The sequence below is a fragment of the Sapajus apella genome, unplaced genomic scaffold, assembly GCF_009761245.1.
Source record: "Sapajus apella isolate SASKATOON/1434 unplaced genomic scaffold, GSC_monkey_1.0 scaffold6, whole genome shotgun sequence".
Taxonomy (NCBI): Eukaryota; Metazoa; Chordata; class Mammalia; order Primates; family Cebidae; genus Sapajus; species Sapajus apella.
The window spans coordinates 43,300,333-43,316,761 of NW_022436946.1; the positions used below are offsets into that span (position 1 = coordinate 43,300,333).

At 36.5% G+C, this 16,429-nt stretch overlaps 1 protein-coding gene and 1 non-coding gene across 9 annotated transcripts in view; one reads left to right on the forward strand and one right to left on the reverse strand.

Annotated features, from left to right (window-relative positions):
* Positions 1-16,429, forward strand: part of ATG5 (autophagy related 5) — a 179,585-nt gene that overhangs the window by 36,856 nt on the left and 126,300 nt on the right. For 6 of the 8 annotated variants that reach the window (XR_004267923.1, XM_032275141.1, XM_032275142.1 and 3 more), the window contains one exon: positions 9,665-9,827. The exons of the other annotated variants lie outside the window; for them this stretch is intronic. Coding sequence is in view for 5 of the 6 variants with exons in the window: in XM_032275141.1 (XP_032131032.1) it covers positions 9,665-9,827 (163 nt within the window). In the remaining variant the exon portion in view is untranslated. The remainder of the gene's footprint in view (positions 1-9,664; positions 9,828-16,429) is intronic. 8 annotated transcript variants of the gene reach the window in all.
* On the reverse strand, positions 4,464-4,582 carry LOC116549780. Its single transcript, XR_004268062.1, has one exon. It is a non-coding gene; the product is annotated as a 5S ribosomal RNA (ribosomal RNA).

Sequence of the window (16,429 nt, forward strand, 5' to 3'; positions counted from 1 at the left end):
AGACTAAACTCTTGGAAAAAACACTGTTAAAAAGTTTTCAAACAGACATATTTCCTCTAATTCTTAACTGACTTTGATGTTTATGATTTGAATAGGTTTATGATGTTTATAGTAAATGCATTTTAATGTCTGCAGTAGTGATTTTTCAAACTTTAATGTGCTTTCAAGTTACCTGTGTTTCTTACTAAGGTGCAGTTTCTGATTCTGCAGGGTTGGGTTGGATTCAGAGATTCTGCATTTCTTACAAGTGCATAGATGATGCTATGATATTGTTCCACCAGACCACTTGTTGATTAACGAGTTAGAGAACAACAGAGATCTAAAAGTAATGGTAATTGTCCATAGAACGAAAGGCTTTTAAGGGCGAATCAGAAAATTAATATTTTTATAAGAATTTTTGTATTTTCTGTTTTCTGGAAGAGAAATATAATTGTAGAGTGTTAATTGCTCTATAACATGTAGATTTGGATATTTGCTTTATTTACTGAAACAATGAAAATGGTACCTTCAGGCTTTTCTCATTAGTTTTTAAGGACATTTTTGATTCCTAAACTTGGTGAGACTACCAAGGAAATTATCTCATTTCTGTCTCCCCAATTTTTTGTATTGGAAAAACTTAAACCTATATTAGAAAAGTTAATTGCACAGCAGGGTGGTGGCTCACATCTGTAATCCCAGCACTTTGGGAGGCTGAGGCAGGCAGATCACTTGAGGTCAGGAGTTTGAGCCCAGCCTGGCCAGCATGGTGAAACCTATCTACACTAAAAATATAAAAATTAGCTGGGTATGGTGGCGGGCGCCTGAATCCCAGCTACTTGAGAGGCTGAGGTAGGAGAATTGCTTGAATCCGGGGTGTAGAGGTTGCAGTGAACCAAGACCACACCGCTGCACTCCAGCCTGGGCAGCAGAGTGAGACTCCATCTCAAAAAAAAAGAAAAAAAGAAAAAGAAAAATTAATTGTGGTCCAGTGAACACTCATATACCTTTCACTTGGATTTGTTGCTTGTTAACATTTTGTCACCTTTGCCTTTTCTCTTTCTCTGTATTTTGTTTTTGTTTTTTATTTTTTATTTTTGATTATTCCTATAAGCATGCTGCTTGCAAAGCTACATTGCAATTAAAAGATTGCTTACAGTGTGTAGATTTTTTTTTTTTTTAAAGACAGAGTCTTGCTCTGTCGCCAGGCTGGAATGCAGTGGTGCAGTCTTGGCTCACTGCAACCTCCATCTCCTGGGTTCAAGCGATTCTTCCGCCTCAGCCTCCTGAGTAGCTGGGACCGCAGGTGCGTGCCATCACACCTGGCTAATTTTTGTATTTTTAGTTGAGATGGGGTTTCACCATGTTGGCCAGGATGGTCTCGATCTCTTGACCTCGTGATCCGCCCACCTTGGCCTCCCAAAGTGCTAGGATTACAGGCGTGAGCCACCACGCCCGGCCCAGTATGTAGATTTTTTAACATTAAGAAAAATTTTTTTCTCTGCTTTGTCCATGGTGAAAAAAGTGCATGGAATTTTTAAAAAGGGAGTCAATGTGATTCAAAAGTTTAATGATGTCAGATTAAAACAGTGGGCTCTTTAAAATGCCCAATTCTGCTGCAAATCCTAAAGTTTGTTTAATAGACTAAACAAATCTTATAAAACCTTGGTGTTTCTCTTTCTTTCTCTTGGGAACATGGTGCTGATTTGGTGCATTTTGGTTTCGAGGAGAGGAGACATTTTAATTTTGAATGTTGACAGCAATGATTAGGGGTAAGAGCGCTCACATTTATTAGGTAAAGTAAGATCAGCCTTCAGGTAAGTGCTTATGTGCTGAACTCCGCTAAATGCCAGAGATAGCACGTTAGGTTTTTGAACCGACTGTCCTTTCAAGCACAGTGGGCAAGCACTGTCTTGTTTATTGTGCTTGAAAAGGCCCTGCCATTGGTCCTGACTGTTCCTTGAGTATTTTTATGTGACTGAGCAAGCTTCTTTTCTGATGGACAAGTTTTTTCTTGCTAGGCCAAGAGCCGCTGTGTTTCTTTGGGAATTTACCATATCCCTCCTTCTTCTCTTGTGTGTTGTTGACATAGGTCTATGGTAGCTTTTCTTTCTTGAAGTTCTTGAGTGCAATTCAAGGTCTCTCCCTCGCTTCTATCACCACCTGCACTTCCCAGCACTAAATATTGGTAGCTGTTTTATAGTATCTGTCAATAGTATTTTGTATTAGTTATCTGTTATTGTGTGACAAATTACTATAACCAGCTGAAAAACAGCATTTGTTCTCTGATAGTTTCTGTGGGTCAGGATTCTAGGCATAGCTTACCTGGATCTTCTGCTTAGGTTATCACAAGGGTGCCATCAGGGTGTTGGCTGGGATACATTCTTACCTGGAAGCTCGACTGAGGGAGAATCCACTTCCAGACTCACTCAGTTTGCTGGCAGAATTCATTTCCTATGGTTGTAGGATTGAGGGACTTGTCTTCTTGTTGGCTGTCAGTAATAAGCTGCACTGAGCACCTGAAGGCTATGTGAAGTTCTTGTCATGTGGACTTTCCCAACATGCCTACTTGCTTCAGGGTAACAAAGAAAGTCTAGAGGTAGTCTGGTAGCAAGACAGAATCTTACTATATAACATGACCTAATCACCACATTCTTTGCCATATTCTGTCACTTAGAACTTTATGAAATAAGGCTTGTTTAGTCATTTATTCATCTAATATTTACTGATGTTAACATATGTGTTTAGCCATGACAGAGAAACTGGTATTTGAGTTTTCCTATAGTCATCAACAGGTAGAAAACAGAACCAAAAATAAGAAGTAGAGCTGTTTTTAGCACTGAACGTTAGAAAGGGAACAAACAACGTGAGCCCCATGTGCTTTGGAATAATTGCCTGACAGTGGTACAGAAAGTGGAGCTCAAGCAGAGCAAAGAAGTTCAGTTGAGCTGAGGATGCGCAAATTGGAGTTCTGGGCTGCCAAAGTAGCTGGAACTTGATAGTCGGAGTATCAGAGAAGAAGGAGCCAAAGTATATGTGTATGTTCTCCCTGGGTGCTTAGGTGAGGCCTGGGTTGCACATGCAAAGCTGGTATTCTGCAAGGTCTAGTAGAGAGAGGATTTTGTAGGATTAAGAGTGGAACAAGATACTGGAAGTGTTGTGATGCTGGGAAATGCTAGATTCCAGCTCATTCAAAGTGGAGAGACATCTGGTTACCTGCTGGGCAGTTACCTGAGATGTCACAAGGGCCATGATTTTTGGAGTAAAGATCATACATCAGCACAGGAGTTGGCAGATATGGCCCACTGAGTGTTCTTGCATGGCCCATGATGTAAGGGTAGTTTTTACATTTTTAAGTGGTTGAAAAAAATAAAAAAATATTTTGTGACATGTGAAAATTACATGAAATACAGATTTAGTGATGACTGTAAATAAAGTTGCATTGAAATGAAGCCATTCATGGAAATTCATATACTTATTGTCTATGGCTGCTTTGCAGCTACAACAGCCTAGTCGAGTATTTACAATAGAGATTGTATGACTTGCACAGTGTTGAATATTTACTGTCAAATCCTTTACAGAAAGTTTGCCAATCTCTATTGTAGAGTAAGGCTTGCTCTGGACCTGCCTTTTAGAATTAAGGAGAGCTGCCAGTAAATTAACTGCCAGCCAGAACAAAACTTAAAGGAAGTCAGTATAATCTAGAATCCTCACAACATATTTGCAGTGTCCACCATATAATCAACAATTACTTGATTTGCAAATAAGCAAGAAAATGTGGTTCTTATCAAGTAAAAAAAAAAATTTACTCTCAATAGAAACTGAACTAAGAGAACCCACATCTTGGTACTACCAGAAAAATGAATTAAATCAACTACTATAAATTCAATAACTTAAAAGAAAAAAAATCACAAATTGTAGAACTGTGTAGAAAAACATCTGAAATGAAGCATTTACTACATGGGCTTAACAGCAAATTAAAGTTGGCAGAAGTAAGGTTCTTTGAACTCAAAGACAGATTCATAGAAGTTATCCAATTTGGAGAAGAGAGATGGAAATTGGTGTAGAGAAAAAACAGAGCCTCTAGGATAATATCAGGCAGTCTGCATGTAACTGGAGTTCAAGGAGAGGAGAGAGAGAATGGGTCAGAAGAAATATTTTGTTTGTTTTTTGAGATGGAGTCTCACTTTCCACCCAGGCTGGAGTGCAGGGGTGTGATCTTGGCTCACTGCAGCCTCCACCTCCCAGGTTCAAGCAGTTCTCCTGCCTCAGCCTCTTGAGTAGCTGGGACTACAGGCGCACACCGCTACACCCAGCTAATTTTTTGTGTTTTAGTAGAGACAAGATCTCACCATGTTGCTCAGGCTGGTCTCAAACTCTTGAGCTCAGGCAGTCCACCTGCCTTGGCCTCCCAAAGTGCTGGGATTACAGGCGTGAGCCACTGCACCCAGCCCAGAAGAAATTTTTTATTTTTTATTTTTTAATAAAACCTATGGCACCCGGTATTCCCAGGCGGTCTCCCATCCAAGTACTAACCGGGCCTGACCCTACTTTGCTTCCGAGATCTGACGAGATCGGGCGCGTTCAGGGTGGTATGGCCCTAGACCAGAAGAAATATTTTTAAGAAATAATGGTTATACTCCTCAATGTTAAAGCTATAATAATCAAGACTGGGGTGCCTGTAGAATGCGAGAAAATATTTGCAAATCATCTAATAACAGTTTAATGTACAGAATATGGACATAACATAAAAAGAGACAACCCAATTAAAAATTAGTGAAAGGATTTGAATAGACATTTCTGTAAATAAGTTATAAATGGCCAGTAAACATGTGAAAGGATGGATCTTCAGCATAACTAGTTTTTAGGGAAAAGCAAAAAGAAAAAAAAATTTTTTTAAAGACCTTCACACCCTCTGGATGGATTATCATCAAAGAGTTGATGTACAAGGCTGGGCATGGTGGCTCACGCCTATATCCCAGCACTTTGTGGGGAGAGGCAGTTGTATCACTTGAGCTCAGGAGTTCAAGACCAGCCTGGTTAACATAATGAGAATTCATTTCTACAAAAAAAAAAAAAAAAAAAAAGTCTGGTGTGGTGGCATGTGCCTATAGTCCCTGCTGTTTGGAAGTCTGAGATGTGAAGATCACTTGAGCATGGGAGGTCGAGGCTGCAGTGAGACCTGATTGCATGTCTTTAGTCCAGCTTGGGTGACAGAGTGCAACCCTGTCTCAAAAAATAAATAAATAAATGAATAAAAAATACAGTAACACATGATGGAGAGGGTGTAGGCTAATTAGACCCTTCATACATTGCTGATGAGAATGTAAAATGGTATAGCCTTTTTGGAAAGCAGTTTGTCATGTCATCAAATGATATACTTGCATGTTACCCAGCAGTTCTAGTAATATTCCCAAGAGAACTGAATATGTAATTCTAATATGCAGAATATGGAAAGAACTTGTGTCCACACAAAAACTTACCCGTGAATGTTTACAGCAGTGTTATTCATAATAGACAAAGTGGAAATAAATGTCCATCAGCTGAGGAATAAACAAAATATTGTACATATCCATACAATGGAGTATAATTTGGTCATCAAAAGGAATGAATTACTGATAATATGCTACAACCTTGAAAATATCATGTTAAGTGAAAGAAGATACAAAAGAGTGTACATTATATAATTCATTTATATTAATTGAATAAATAAGTTTATGCCAATAAATTTGACAGATGGACAAATTCAATAAAAACACAAGTTACTGACGTAAGAGATAACAGAAATGAATAGCTTCTTAATCTATAAATAAATTTGATTTGTAATTTTAACCTCACAGAGTAAAACACCTTGCACAGATAGTTTCATTGGTGAAGTCTAAAAAATGTCTAAGAACTAGTTGGGCGTGGTGGCACATGCCTGTAGTCCCAGCTACTCAGGAGGCTAAGGCAGGAGGATCACTTGAGCCCAGGAGTTCTGGGCTATAGTGCGCCATGCTGATTGGGTTTCCACGTTAAGTTCAGCATGAATATGGTTACTTTATGGGAACAGGAGACCACCAGGTTGCCTAAGGAAGGGTTAACCGGCCCAGGTTAGAAATGGAGCAGGTCAAAACTCCCATGGTGATCAATAGTGGGATTGTGCCTGTAAATAGCTACTACACTCCAGCCTGGGCAACATAGTGAGACCCTGTCTCTAAAAATAAAATAAAAATGAAATGAAATAAAATAAAATATTTAAGAAATAATGTCAATCTTTACAAACGTTTCCAGAAATGAGACACCAACTTGTGTTAGAGGCCAGAATAACTCTGATACTGAAACCTGTTAAAGACACTAAAAGAAAATATTAAGCCAGTGTATTTCATGATCATAGATGCCAGAGCCTTCAACAAAGTACTAGCAAATTGAATCTCACAATAATTAAAAAGGACAATACACACCATGACTGAGTTGAGTTCATCCCAGGGATACAAAATGGATTCAACATTCAAATCTCAGCCCTTGCAGGCCAGGTGCAGTGGCTCATGCCTGTAATCCCAGTACTTTGGGAGGCTGAGGAAGGAGGATTGCTTGAGCCCAAATCTAAAGGCCAGCCTGGGCAATATAGGCAGACCTCATCTCTATAAAAAAATTTAAAAATTAGCTGGGTGTGGTGGTGCACACCTGTGGTTCCAGCTACTCAGGAAACAATTGGAAGGATTGCTTGGACCCCAGAGATTGAGGCTGCAATGAACTGTGATTGCACCACTGCATTCCAGCCTGGGTGACACAGTGAGACCCTCTTGAAATAAAAAAATCTCAATCAATGTAAATCACAGAATAAAATAGAAAAATCAGTGGATATAGAAAAAGTCATTTATTGACAATTTAATACCCATTTGTCATCAAAACTTATAGTAAGCTTAGGAATAGAAGGGAATTTACTCAGTTTGACAAAGGATATATATAAAAAGGCTATAGTTAAAATCATGCTAAATGATGGTTTATTGAATGTTTCACCCTGAGAGCAGGAAAAAGGCAAGGATGTCTGCTCATTGTAGGCATTACTATAATACATCGTGTGTGTTCTTAACTTTGCCATTAAAAACAGTGCAATAAAAACAATAGGACTGAAGGGGGAAAGAATTACTTCTGGGGAAAAGGGTTAGGGGCACAACATCCAAAAACTTATACTGACAAAAAGACAGGAACCTAATACAAACCATAGCACAGTTTTATACAGGTAATATGTATGAGAAATACAATATGGCAATAAATATGGCATTTCATGCTGCAAAGACGAAGTTTGCTTGCAGAAATGCACATGGAAGATTTGCATCATGACAGGTGAAGTGAAAGGAGGATTTTCTGAAATTGGACAAGTAATTGTAGCACCTGATGTGGATGCATACAGCTGATAACATGAAGTAGCTGGTCCATTTTGGAAATGTGCACATGTATACATTGTATGTGTTCCTAGCAGATTAGTTTAGCTGGGTGAAATTTTCTGTGTATCTGGCATTTCTTGTGAATAATATTTACATATGTAACCATAAAATCCACATTATGCTCAACTTGTTCCCTAGTAGTTGCTTTGAAACAAGTGCAAAAAACTTAGTTCACAGAACATACGTGAATTTACCAACAAGCACATGAAAAGACACTCAACATCTTTAGTCATCATGGAAATGTAAATTAAAACCACAAAGAGACATTGCATTAAACTCACTAGAATGACTAAAATAAAAAATATTGACAGTACCAAGTTTGAGGACATGGAGTAACCAGAACTCTCATACATTGCTAGTGGGAGTGTAAAATCGTACATTATGTTAACAAATAGCTTGGCAGTTTTTAAGTAAAGTTAGAACATATACTTAGTCTGTGACGCAGCATTTCTTTTTCCAGCTGTATACCCAAGAAAGATGAAGACATATTTCTACAAAAGACTTGTGAATTATGTTCATAGCAGCTTTTTAAATAATAGCCGATATCTGGAAACAATCCCAGTATCTATTAACAAGTTTTTAGATAAGCAGATTGTAGTGTATTCATTAAATGGCATGCTACTCAGCAACAAAAAGGAATTAATTACTGATATGTGCAGTAACACGAATTAATCTCAAAAGTATTATGCTAAGTGAAAGATGCTGAATTACACAATACTGCAATTCTGTTTATATGAGATTTTATTACAGGCAAAACTAATCTGGTGTTGTACATCGTTATTAGTGATTTCTTGGGATGGGAATGAGGGAACTGACTGCAAAAGGCACAGAGGAACTTTTGTGGGTAATGGAAATGCTCTAGACTTGGGCTGACAGTTACTCATTGTCAAAACTCATTTAATTGTACTCTTGATTTCTGCATTTCACTGTATATGAATCATAAATTTGACTTATTTTAAAAAGTTTATTAGAGCAAGATGAGGAATGATATTTAACCGCTTTCTCTCTAATTCCTGCTTCCCATCAGTGTTTCATAGTTACTCAGGAGCTTCTTTCCTTATCATTTCATTTCATTCTTGTATCAAAGCTCCATGACAGGGATAATTGAATGTTGTTTGTAAATAGGCTTAGTAGGCTATAACTAAATGCTGCTTTTTTTGTGTGCCATTTTTAGCTCTTTTTATTAAAGGATATATAGGATAATAACTGTAAAATCATGTTTGAATATAATGATTATCTTAAATATGTAAGTCTTTGGAGGAAGTGATACTCTATAGTGGTTAAAAGATAGGACTTGAGTCAAATTAGCTTTAAATCCTAGCTCCATGACTAGCAAGCTGAATGACACTCGAAACTTTAGACATTCCCTAAGCTTTAATTTTTTTTCATCTGTAAAATAGCGATAATAATGTTTACCTCAAGTGTTGTGAGGATTAAATTAGATAATCCACATAAAAAGTTTTAATACAGTATCACAGTAACTGTTAGCTGTTATTATCCTTTTTTTCAGTGAAATGTGCATCAGTCCTCTCATTTGCATAACTCCTTATATGTCCAATGATCATTTCTTTAGCTGCCTAAAAGAATCAGTGAAGTTATAGAGTGTAAATTTAGCTATTTGACTTTAAAATCTACTTTTATACAGCTTTATTGAGATCTAAATTGACTTACAGTAAGCTTTACATATTCAAAGTGATTAAGTTTTTACCACAATTTACATGTTGATTTACCTGTTGATATTTAGGTTTGTTTCCTGTTTGGGGCTGTTACAAATAAAAGTATTGTGAATAGTCATGTGGCAAGTCTTTATATGGACATAATGCTTTCATTTCTCTTAGTAAATGCCTAGTTGTGGAATGGCTGGGTCAGATGGTAGGTGCGTGTTTGCTCTTTTTACCAGACTTTCCAAAGTGGTTATACTATTATTCTACATTTCTGCTAGTAGAAAGTGAGGGCTGTATTCCACATCTTTGCCAATACTTGGTATGATCAGTTGAAAAGCTATTTTTCCAAATTATTAACCTTTTGATGGCTTTTTTCATGTTGTCACAAAACACCTAAGAATTATTTGGGAAAAGTATAAAATGGGCTAGATAGCTAAAGATTTTTAAGTTAAACTTAAAAATATTTTGAGTTATTGTAGTGCTAAGAGATGGTTTACTAGAAAATTGAAAAACTAGGGGATATAGTGCTCTTTTAAGAGGTTAATTTTGTAATGTGTCTACCTGTTTTATATGTATATTTTTTTCCTTTGATAGAGTTTTCCAGAAAAAGACCTTCTGCACTGTCCATCCAAGGATGCAATTGAAGCTCATTTTATGTCATGTATGAAAGAAGCTGATGCTTTAAAACATAAAAGTCAAGTAATCAATGAAATGCAGAAAAAAGATCACAAACAGCTTTGGATGGGATTACAAAATGGTAAATATAATAATACTGTTTAATTTTGGAATACCACTTTATAAAATATGATACAGCCATAACCCTGTGAGTAATTGATACATTTTAGAATTGGTAGTACAAGTTTAAATTTTAGCCTCCATGCCCAGATTTGCACAGAAACTACTTTAGTCATTCCTTACATCCTGCTTTCAGTGTCCCTCTGTTCCTGGATTCCCTAGCATTATACTGATTGCTTAGCCCCTAACATATGGCATATGTCGTTTAAACTCGTGATTAGCTTCTGAACGAAGTGCCGTTACTCTAAGAATGTGGTTCTTATTCCTCAGGCATGACCTTTCTGTGGACAAAATGGAAAATCCTGGGTGTATACGAAGATACCTCCACTTGTGTGGGGATTGAACTCCAACCTCTGCTTTCTCAGGACAGTAGACTTGCTTTGTGCTTCAATTCCCTTTTTCCTTGCTGTGGTTTAGAAAATACTCTCAAGGAAAAAGCTAAGTGGAATGTGGTGCTCATCTCTGTATTCTTCACGTTTCGGAGAATATAACTCTGTGATCTTGCCTGCATTGATCACCCTCTAGTGTCTTTAAACAGTTGTTTTATGTACAGATAGTCCTCCCTTTCCATGGTTCCAGTATGCATGAATTTCAGTTACCATAGTTTAGTTACATAACACCAGGTCCCCAAGTGTATGGTTCAAATTTCAATTACCATGATATATTAACTGTACATAATTACATTAAATGCAAACGTCATTGCTAGTTTAGTCCAGGAATCATTACATAACAACAGATGAGCTTATGATCAGTGATAAATTATGCCACTGCTTTGCATGTCTGTCAGTGATTGGCCTCTCCTTTCTGTTATTCATTTTACCCACAGATGGCAAAGCATGTAGTTGTGTTGCCTTCTTGTCTCCAGCAATAAGCCCATGTAACATTTTATAAAAATGGGTAATTGAAAAAGGGAATTGGCTAAGAGAGATGAAAATGCAACAAAGAAACAAGCTGATAATGTTGGGAATGAAATTTGAATAGAAAGAGTTATAGAAGCAATAGCTGACTTTGGAAGTGTTGACATGGCTGATATGCAACCTTCAAGAGACTAGATATGCAACCAAGGGAACTTCTTATTGAGGAACTTAAATGCAGTAAAGGCGAACGTATTGACATAAATAAGGAACGTAGTTGTGACAAAAGGACGAAGATGTCCCAAAGGAAGTGTTGCTATAAAAACTTCATATTAAAGTAACTCTCAGACATTTTATGATATTGAAATACAAATAATAACATGCTAGGAGTTGATTAAAATGTAGAAAGAATGACTTCAGTTCACCAAGGCATAGGAAAGATGCTTGCCCATAAGTTATATGTTGATAAAGCAAGCTCTCTTCAAACTATAGTTCTTAGGTTTTTACAAAGAAAACGCTTTTGGCTGGGTGTGGTGGCTCAGGCCTATAATTCCAGCACTCTTTAGGAGGCCCAACTGGGAGGATCACTTGAGGCTAGGAGTTGGAGACCAGCTGGGGCAACATGACAAGACCCCATCTCTACAAAAAATTTAAAACTTAGCCAGGCGTGGTGGCATGTGCCTGCATTCCTAGTCAGGCTAAGGCAGAAGGATCACTTGAGCCCAGGAGTTCAAGGTTACAGTAAGCCGTGATCATGCCACCACATTCCACCCTGGGTGACACAGTGAGACCCTGTTTTTAAAAAAATGATAATTAAATAAAATTTAAAAATAAAACACTTTAGTTCTCAGTGTTTCTAATGTGTTAAATTATAATGTACTAAATAAATATTAGCATTTTAAACAACTTTTTATTTTCAAGTGTAGATTTATTGTGGTGTTTTATTTTGTTTTGTTTTGTTTTGAGATGAAGTTTCACTCTGTCACCCAGCCTGGAGTGCAGTGGCGCAATCTCAGCTCACTGCAACCTCCGCCTCTAATGTTCAAGCAATTTTCATATCTCAGCCTTCTGAGTAGCTGGGGTTATAAGCGTGTGCTAACATGCCCAGCTAATTTTGTATTTTTAGTAGAGACAGGGTTTAGCCATGTTGGCCAGGCTGGTCTTGAACGCCTGGCCTCAAATGATCCTCCCGCTTTGGCCTCCCAAAGTGCTGGGATTACAGGCATGAGCCACCATGCTCAGCCTCTAGTGTACATTTATAACCAACAGTAAGAGTTTAATGTTTTGACATTTTTTTAAAGATTGTAGAACAATCATAATTGTACCCATTAGTTATTAAGATCACTTTGCTTAGTTTCAACTTGCATGATTACTTCTCCAGTCCCATACTGCCATGCAAAGTGAGGGCATGTCCTGTAATTCAGCTGTCTTCAACAATGTTTTTGGCTGGGGAGTTAGTCCAGTATACATTCTTTCATGGCAATGACTAGAATAAAACAGAAGAAAACCTTCAGCTCCCATAATTTTTAAAAAATGTGGACTGGGTGTGGTGGCTCACGCCTGTAATCCCAGCACTTTGAGAGGCCAAGGTGGGTGGATCATAAGGTCAGGAGTTCAAGACCAGCCTGGCCAACATGGTGAAACCCTGTCTTTACTGACAAAAAATTAGCCTGACATGGTGGTGCACGCCTGTACTCCCAGCTACTCGGGAGGCTGAGGCAGAAGAATTGTGGAGGTTACACTGAGCCAAGATCATGCCACTGCACTCAGCCTGGGTGACAAAGTGAGACTCTGTCTGAAAAAAAAAAAGATGATCTAGTTTTAACTTTTGGACTATACTATTACTACATCAAATGGGTGTCTGTAGGTATTTAGTATTTGTTAAACTTTCATTATACAACATTTAGGGCATTTCTGTGGTGTCAAGAGCAAGTAAGGCATGTATTTTATGACAATGTGTTCTGTAAATTACATCTTTTCATTTCTTCTTTGTTTTAAATTTTTTGGATTTGACCTAGGTTACATGGAGTCACTCCTTAGTTTCATATTTATGCATCTGGTATTTCTCAACTAGATTATAAGCTTTGCAAAGTTAAGCACTTAGGCCTCTTACCATATTTTGATTACTGAGTTCACAAATTCTTATTAAATGATTAAAATAATTTATACCTCCTTAAGGAGATGTACTGCCTTTTTTCTTGCTGGTGATTTGAAGATTAAATAATATTTTAGGAGACTTGTAAATAGCAAGATAGCCTAAATGGAGGAAGATTGGGATCATGTAAAGAGAGAAGGATTTGAATTAACTTCAGAATTGAAGTTAATAATTTAATTAGACAGATGAGCAGGTATTCTTAGTCTATTGTGAATGGCTGAGTCTGCTAAAAAGAACTCAGGGGTTCAGCAGAGGATTTTACAAATGATTTAAATGTTTCATTTGGGGCATTGGAAGATTCGGTTAAGCGTTAGAAAAGGAACAGAGGCCTGGTTTTTAGTCTCAGGTCTTAGAAGTCTTTAGGTCAAATCAGCCCCTTTTAGCTTCAGTTTCTTAATCTATAAAACAAGAGAATATCTGTTATGTTTGCCTCATTGATATATGTGGAGGCTTTAATGAAACACTAATACAGTTTATGTGAAAGTGTTTGAAAGGGAGTAAAGCTGACTTGATGAAAAGAGTTAGTGAGAAGTCACTTTTAGATTGCAGGACAGGGTTGACAAATATGGTCATGGGCCAGCCACCTGTTTTTGTAAGTAAAGATTTACTGGAACTCAGCCACACTCATTCATTTATGTATTGTTGGTGGCTGCTTTCAGTAGCAGAGTTAAATAATTAAGAGGAGACTATGTGGCTCACAAGCCTAACATACCTATTATCAGGCCTTTTAAGAAAATGCTTGTCACCTAATAAAAGGCTGGTTGACCAAGCTACAGCTAATGTTTATCTTTGACCTGAAGTCTGACTCAAAATGTTACACATTCAGAACTGGGTATAACATATTGTAGCAGATTTAATCTAATAACTGCATTTTTTTACATTTTTTTAAGGCATAAAATTACTTTATTTCTGCCTTGGCTCATGTTGTTTCTTGAGTATGTGACTGTTGTAAACATTTCTTTATTAAATTTTATTAAATTAATTTTAAAGTGAAGTTTAAGTCCAACTTAAAATCATGTTTGGTTAAAATTTTCTTTATTCCATTTTATTTTTGGTTATAAATTATTTTTATAGCTATTATGTTTGGTTTTATTTGTGATGGTTATGATTAAGCTTACACTGCTATGATTGAGGTAACATACCTCTCATAAGACTTTAAGTAGTCTTGTGAGAGGTCTTCACAGCAAAGTCTAATGAGAAGTATGCTGTGGATACTGGAGTTCTTGGTACTTTATTGTCTGTTTATTCAGAATGATAATATTCATTTCGGAAATCTTTGGCTAGGTAAATGTTGCTTGTAGTAAATACATTTTAGAGTAAAATGCTGAATGCTAATTAACATAAATGGGTAAAAGGCGGATGTTTTCTATTCTGTTTCTTCTATCAAGAATACTTTTTTCCTCTTTAACTCCTACTGATGTTTTAATGCTCATCTCAGTTGTCACTTTCTATAAGAAGCTTTCCTTCTTTTACTGTTTTAGTCAGCAGACATTTATTGAACATCTAATGTATACCTGACATTATGTTAGGAGCTAGTGGTCATCCAGCACTGATGGGACAAACATGGCTCCTGTCTTCACAGAGCTTTATAGGAAAGTGGAGGCAGAATTGTTAATGCTTTCATGCTGTCATGACTCCGTGTCCATTTATGCCTTTTTTTCTCTTGTATTTTATCACATTCTACTGTAGTTATATGGTTTATGTATTTTGCTGGCATATCAATTAGGCTGGTTGGAGCATATCTTATATTTTTTCATCCCTGACACCTCGTATGGTCTTTGGCAGAGAGTAAAGAAACTAAATATTAACTGCATGACTTCTTTATTCCTTTCTAATACTACCAGGAAAAATATTAACAATTTTTCATAAGTAGTTTACTATTAATATAAACAAAAGGAAGTGTCGTGTTTGAATTTATTTATGGAATTGGATTTTATGTAGAGTTTTTGCCTCCAAAAGAAGTTTTTAATAATTTGTGAAGTCAGAGATATTAGACCTTTCTGTTAGTGCAACTGTAAATTTCTCAATATTCAGACATAACAGATGGCACGTTTATTTCATTTAGAACTGCACCTGTAGATCATAACAGCTAAACAACAATTTAAACAACTTTTGAATACTTTCAAATGCTAATTTTAATTTCTCAGGACTCTGTGAAAGAGAAATAAGAAAAGCTTATGAAACCAAGAAAACTCATTTAAGACATACTGTACCTTTCAGTGTTTTTTTTTTTTTTTTACTAGTTTTCATTTTATAAAAATATTTAGCCTCTCTGTGAAACAAAGTTAATGACCACAAGAAAGAAAAGAAAGTAGCATTTTTATTTATAAGACAGTTGTTACTACAAGTGCAGGCCATTATCTATTTAATGTCAAGCCATTTTTCTTATTAGCTAGCAATTTTTTTATAGATTTCTATAAAATCTGTAAAAAATATTTTTAACATGACTTAGTTTTCAGCCTTACTTTTCTGAGTATATGTTCTAACTAAAAAGTCGAGGAGGGATGGCATTAGATAGACTTGCAAATAAGGGCAAGGTTTGACTGCTACTATGTTAAAAGTGTATACTGTTTCTAAAATGTGGTTAGGCTTTTTCAACTAATTAATATTTTAGAGACATTGTTTGATATGCCATTTTAACCTAAAACTGGTTTCTAAGAGGAGACAGTGATTAGCTAATGGTAATTTTATAACATGTCACAACATTTGGAAAATACTTTTGTTTGGTAGGTAACATAAAAGTTAAATGTAGTGACTCCAGCTTTTGGAGGTCTGTATGATAGAGACAGGTGGGTTGTAATTGCACAGTCTTGTTTTTACTGTTTCTACTTATAGTAGAATAAGTATCGGACTAAGAATCTATTGTTCTGAGATGGAACACCAGACCTGGTCTATTTATTTATTGCTGTGTCTCTTACCAGTTATATGACCATGGCAGGTCACTTTCTCTCTAAGCTGGACTGTTTTTCCTTTTCTACCCCTTCCCCAGTTCCCTTCCTTTCCCCTAGGTGATGTCTGAAAAGCTGAGGTTTTATTACAAATATGAAGGTGTTAATACCTCGTAAGACTCTCATTGAAGGATTGTAAACCAATAATCACATATACCTTAATTCTGATGATAGATAAGTTATCAGTTGATTCCGAAAGGACTTCCTGTATGAATAATTTTTATTGTTCTCCCATCCCCCTCCATTCTTCATCTTCTTTTTAAGCAGGACTTAGGTAGGTAGAAGGAAATAGATAACTTTCCAGAAATAACTGTGGTAACACAGAAAAACTACTAAAACAGAAACAAGAGTTTTTTAGACTTAATGCAGCTATTACTATCCGTGTATCTATGTTGAGGCTTCAATTTATATGATTTTTGTTGCAATGTCAGGTTCTGTTCTAATTGTAGGTAGTATAAAAGTAGATTCTTAAGTAGAACTGTCAATAGGAGGCATAAGTATTCTTCTTGAACTTTTTTTCTCATTGAAAGGTTGATATTGGATAAGCTTCCTTTTTTAAAGTCTTTAGCAAAATTCAGATTTTTACCAGTCTTTGGAACACTGAGAC